Source organism: Echinops telfairi, unplaced genomic scaffold (assembly GCF_000313985.2).
Source record: "Echinops telfairi isolate 266 unplaced genomic scaffold, ASM31398v2 ScPeMD7_7458;HRSCAF=8496, whole genome shotgun sequence".
Classification (NCBI taxonomy): domain Eukaryota; kingdom Metazoa; phylum Chordata; class Mammalia; order Afrosoricida; family Tenrecidae; genus Echinops; species Echinops telfairi.
In genome coordinates, this window is record NW_022111358.1 from 25,977,758 (window position 1) to 25,983,282 (window position 5,525).

Consider the following 5,525-nt stretch of genomic DNA (forward strand, 5'->3'; position numbering starts at 1 on the left):
CCCAAGGCCACCTCTGACCCCTCTGATCTGGCGCCAGGCCACACGATCCAAGAGGGGCCCTGGGGTTGGAGAATCAGAATAGGTGGGCTGACCCACAGAAGGACCTCTGTCTCCTTCCGGGACAGGTGGGCGAAGGATCCCTCTAGGCGCGCGAGTAGAATCGGACGGGGAAAGTGACCCGAGGAGGCCGCCTGGGGCAGTGCTGGGCCCTCCGCGCTTCTCTCCCAGGCAGCGCCTGCCCCTCAGCGGGAAGCCGGTGAAGTAATGGGAGGAGACAGCGCTTCCTGCAGGCTCCATTAGGGGTTCAGGTTTATTTATTTTTAATCATTTCATGGGGGGCTCGTACAGCTCTTAGCACAATCCATCCATTCATCCGTTGTGTCAAGCACATTGTTGCCATCATCATTTTCAAAACATTTTCTTTCTACTTCAGCCCTTGGTATCAGCTCCTCTTTCCCCTCCCTCACGAACCCTTGATCATTTATAAATTTTTATTTTTTTCCTGTCTTACACTGACCGATGTCTCCCTTCACCCACTTTTCTGTTGTTCATCCCCCTGGGAGGGGGTTATATGTAGATCATTGTGATCAGTTCCCCCTATCTCCCCCCACCTTCGCCTTCCCCTCCTGGTATTGCTACTCTCAATATTGGTCCTGAGGGGTTTTTCTGTCCTGAATTCCCTGTTTCCAGCTCTGATCTGTACCAGTGTACACGCTCTGGTCTAGCTGGATTTGTAAGGTCGAATTGGGGTCATGATAGTGGGGGGGAAGGTGCTCAGGTCTCTGTCAGCACCCAGCCTTCTGTTAGCTTCTGGATTGACAAGCTCCCATTGCCCCTCCCGGATGGCGCATCAGAAGCCACCTTGAATGCATGCCCATAGGTACCTGCACATAGGCTATCAAGCCTATCAACCCCTCACTGTCTGCCCCTCTAGGAACCTGGGGCACCAATTCTGGGGACATAATAAAATAAAATATATAAACAAAATAATAAAACAAAGTCTTCCTCTTCCTGTTGATCACAGTGAACTGCATTGCACTGCTCAGCATCCTGGCCGTGTAGGCTTGAAACAACTGCTAGGGACCAATTGGCCACAGGGTCTCACTGGGAGCGGGCACACGAGAGCCACTGTGGAGTGCTTCAAGAAGCCCCAGTACCCCAGTCAGTTATGCCCTTTTGGGGACACATGAAAGCAATGTTTCTTAAACTTGACCCTGGAGGCTGGAGATTGGAGGCCTGAGAGTGTACATTTTTAACAAGCTTCCAGTGTGGCTCCACAGACCAGCCTTGTTGTTACCATTAAGCGAAGGACACAAAGGGCTAGTTCTTTTTCAAGAAGCACCAGGGACGTTGAGTCGATGTCCGTCTCGGTGGACCGACTTGGCACAGGACAGCAGGGATGACCGCGCCATGTCACTGACTTGGCCATGTAAACCCTATTGAGATGGGGCGGGCTCTGGTCGGTATCTTTTCAACACACACAATTTCAAGCACAAACCCCGTGACGTCCTATGATCAACCTCAGGAGAAACGAAGTAGACATGAGACCTGTGTGGTGCGAATGGTTAGAGGCAGAAAGAACGGGAAACAGCCCACGAAGAAGAAAGGCAGCCCGGGGAAGGGGAGGAATAGAGGCTGGAGGAGTCTCAGGTCTCCTTGCCGGGAAGTCTGGTGTTGGCTCCACAGACCCCACTTTGAGGACCAGAGCATTAGAGGACTGGGCTGTACAGTGGGAGTCTGGGTGGCTGCGGGGGTGGGGGTGGGGGTGATCCATCCTCGCTCCTGGTGAGTCCTGGTAGCGCAGTGGTCACAAGCTTGGCTCACTGTCACAGAGTCGGTGCTGACTCCCAGAGACTCTATAGGACAGGGTAGAACTGCCCCTTGAGTTTCCAGACAGTAACTTACTTCAAACCTGGTAGTTAGCAGCCCAACACATACCCACTACGCCAAGCTGGGCTGCTAACCCCAAAGTCAGCAGCGTGAACCCCCAGCTGATCCAAGGGGGAAAGCTGTAGCAGTCTGCTTCCTAAAGAGGAATTTCTCAGAGGAATCCCCAAGGGGCAGTTCTAGAAACCACGATCGAATTAATGCCAGTGGGTTGATGACCATCGTCCATGTCCTCATTCTACAACTGGGAAAACAGACCTCTGCAGGGGAAGGGACCTGCACAAAGAAACACCACCCCACCCCACCCCAAGCAAAGGTGAGATGCCTGCCTGTGGAATTCCAAGTCATACTCTTCTCTGCCCTTCTCCCCCCTCTCCAGCCCTGCCTCCAGGGCACCAGGGCACTCTGCCTTGTCCAGCCTCCTTTCTGAGTGTCTGCCGGGAGACAGCATCCGCCTGGCAACCAGCCTTGTACACCTCAGAGGCCATTAGAAAAGAGCTCAACTTTGGGGTCCTCAGCTGCCCCAGTAGCATGTTTCTCCCCAGCCACTCCCCTCGCCTTGGGGAAGCCAGGCTGTCTCCCTCTTCCTCCGTTCCCAGCCCCGCACTGACCACAGGCAGAGCTGCCATGGCCAGGGCTCTGAGCGGCAGCCCTGGCTGCTTGGCAGGATGGTTGTGGGAGGAGCAGGTGATCTGCAGCATCGTCCCTGTCCCCCCTGGATAGGACCCCACAGAAGGAAAGAGATGGAGACCGCTTATCATGGGAAAGGAGAACATCTGTAATCGAAGTCTCCATGCCCCTGGGTTCCCACCTTGGCCTCAGCGTCTCCTGTTGTCTCCGTTTCACTGCGTGTAGAGCAGTGGTTCTCAACCTTCCTAATGCCGCGACCCTTTCATACAGGTCCTCATGTGGTGGTGACCCCCAACCATCACATTATTTTCGTTGTTACTTCATCACTGTAATGTTGCTACTGTGATGCATCGTAATGTAAATATCTGAGATGCAGGGTGTATTAGGCGACCTCTGTGGAAGGGCCTTTCGAACCCCAAAGGGGTCGCGACCCACAGGTTGAGAACTACTGATGTAGCAGTACCAAATCTTTCAGCAATTTCTAAGTTTCCTGCCAAAGCTATCTTCCTATGAAGTTGAGCACCGTGGGACAGACTAGACCTTCTTGGGGTCAAATAGGGCTTGCACATAGGTGCACAAAATATGCAGTCATTTAAATGACTCCTGCAGCTTCTGGCCTGGGACCACCTGTACCAGGAAGCTTCAAAAAGTACCCGGAAGAATGGAATTAAAAGATAAAGGAATTGTCCCATGAAGGAACTCGGATAGACATATTTTGCCCTCCCTGCCCCATCCTCTCCTTCTAATCCTGGTAGCATGGTGTGTTTTGAGTTGGGCCGCTGCCCCCAAGATCAGAAGCTGGAAACCGCCCGCCACTGTGCAGGACAGATGCCTCTTCCTGTTCCTGTGCAGATGTACAGCCTTGGAGACCCACGGGGAAAGCTCTACTCTGTCCCATGGGGTCACTACGAGTCAAGGTCAACTCAGTGGTATAGGTGGGTGTTAGCCCAGAGCTACCAGCCTAGGATTGCGTTTGGGACGTTCAACAAGGATCCGTATACCCACATTTCCTTTTCAACCTCCAAATGTCCTGGCTTTTTTCTTTCCTCTATCACGCGGGCCTCTTGATCGCCCCCAGCTTCAGGTACCCATAGTGACCCCATTGGAAGAACCCCTAGCCTAACCTTGCTTTTAGATCTGGAAAGTGTCCACTGGGAAGGACAGGAAGGGTGGTGGACTTGGAAGGCCGGCTCTACGCCAAGAAGTGGTGCCGGTGCGCGCCCTGGTGGAAGAGAGCCGAACTGCAGGGGCCCGCGGCCTGCCGGCTCCGCCCCTGGGCCCGAAGACCTTCCAGGTCACCTGGGCCCCAGCGCCCAATGGGACGGACTGACCCGAAGAGGAGGAGGTGACGGCTGCGGCCCAGCTGGGGCTCTTGGAGGGAACGAGGGTGAGGGGTATACCGTATTGGGGGAGCCAGGGACAGGTGAATAGAGTAGGGGGCCGAGTTCAGCGAGGGACTCGTGGACTCTTAGAGATGGGTGGGAGAATGCTCTCATCTAGAGACGCTCCAAGGACTGAGTGGAAGGGCGAGGACCCCGTTAGAGTCATGGTCTTCGGGGTGCCCGGGGTCTGGGCACACTGGCTGGCACCTGAGCGTGGAGTGTGTGTGTGTGTGTGTGTGTGTGTGGTGCCCAGCGCCTTCCCTGAGTGGCCCTGTGCACGTGTTGGAGAGGGGCTCCTTAGGGCAGAGGGTCGGTCACACACTCACCCACTCCTCTCCCCAGATGGCATCTCTGACCCCCGATACCCCGTGTTCCTGCGACTGCTTTGTCTCCGTGCCCCCGGCCTCTGCCACCCCAGCCGTCATCTTTGCCAAGAACTCTGACAGGCCCCGGGAGGAGGTGCAGGAGGTGGTGTTTGTACCTGCAGCCACGCATGCCCCTGGGAGTCTTCTCCAGGTGGGTTAGGGCTTATGGGGGTGCTGGGGGCGTGCCACATCTAGGTAGGTGCCTAAGACCCTTGTCCTGTGGTTCCCTCGCCTGGGGGGAGGGAAGCATACGTGTACTGGAAAGAGCTTGAAGTCCAAGTGGACCTTAGCTGGTGGCTTAGCCTCTGTGGACCTGGACTTCCCCCACGGATTGCGCCAGCACGGCCAGGTACCTCTCCCTCTCTCCCTTCCAGTGCACCTACATTCAGGTGGAGCAGGTGTCGAGGACGCATGCTGTGGTCCTGAGCCGCCCTTCTTGGCTGTGGGGGGCTGAGATGGGTGCGAATGAGCATGGGGTCTGCATTGGCAATGAGGCGGTGTGGACCAAGGAGCCTGTTGGAGAGGGGGAGGCCCTGCTGGGCATGGACCTACTCAGGTGTGTATCTGCCTCCGTCATTTCCATACTCACAGGAATCTGGGAGCTGAACGTTGGCCTGGGTCCATCCTTCCGTCCCCCAAGCCTGTTCACCGGAGCCCTCTTGGTGCCTCTTCTCGCCCTCACATTCTCCCCTGAGAGCCCCCCTCCTGGTCTCTCTCAGGACCCCATAGTCTACCTGGATCCACCCTCATCCAGTTGATTCTCACTTGTAGGGTTTCTGCCAATCTTTATGGGAGCAAATGGGCCCAGTTTTCTCCTGAGGAGCGGCTGGTGGGTTTGAACCCCTGACCTTGTAATTAGCTGTCCAATGCTTACCCAACACCCCGCCCAACCCCAGCTCAAAAAAAGGGCAACTTTCTATAGAAGTGAAAGTTGTTTTTAAATGAACCTCTTTGTGGCATCTGATTAAAAAGTGGAGTCGAAGTCTTGCAGGCAAAGGCTCTTTTCTGGGTGGGACCCCGTCTCAGCATTTCTCAGGAGATCCCCAGAGCACAGCTCAGAAACACTGCTATAGCTGCTGATGGGGATCAAAGCTGGTGGGCCGCTCGCTTAACCTCTCTGGGGGTTTAGTTGCCTTAAAGTTTAGATGCCTCCACGATCCCATGACCCCTCCATCGCCTGGCTCTTTCTCTCTGTAGGCTGGCTCTAGAGCGGAGTACCTCAGCCCAGGAAGCCTTGCAGGTGATCACAGGTTTGCTGGAG

General features: G+C 55.2%; 1 protein-coding gene across 1 annotated transcript in view; it reads left to right on the forward strand.

Annotated features, from left to right (window-relative positions):
- Positions 1–3,823: 3,823 nt before the first annotated feature.
- Positions 3,824–5,525, forward strand: part of SCRN2 (secernin 2) — a 4,355-nt gene continuing 2,653 nt past the window's right edge. Inside the window, exons 1-4 of the mRNA XM_045299319.1 lie at positions 3,824–3,904; positions 4,242–4,415; positions 4,639–4,820; positions 5,462–5,525. Coding sequence (XP_045155254.1) covers positions 4,242–4,415; positions 4,639–4,820; positions 5,462–5,525 — 420 coding nt within the window. The 5' untranslated portion in view covers positions 3,824–3,904. The remainder of the gene's footprint in view (positions 3,905–4,241; positions 4,416–4,638; positions 4,821–5,461) is intronic.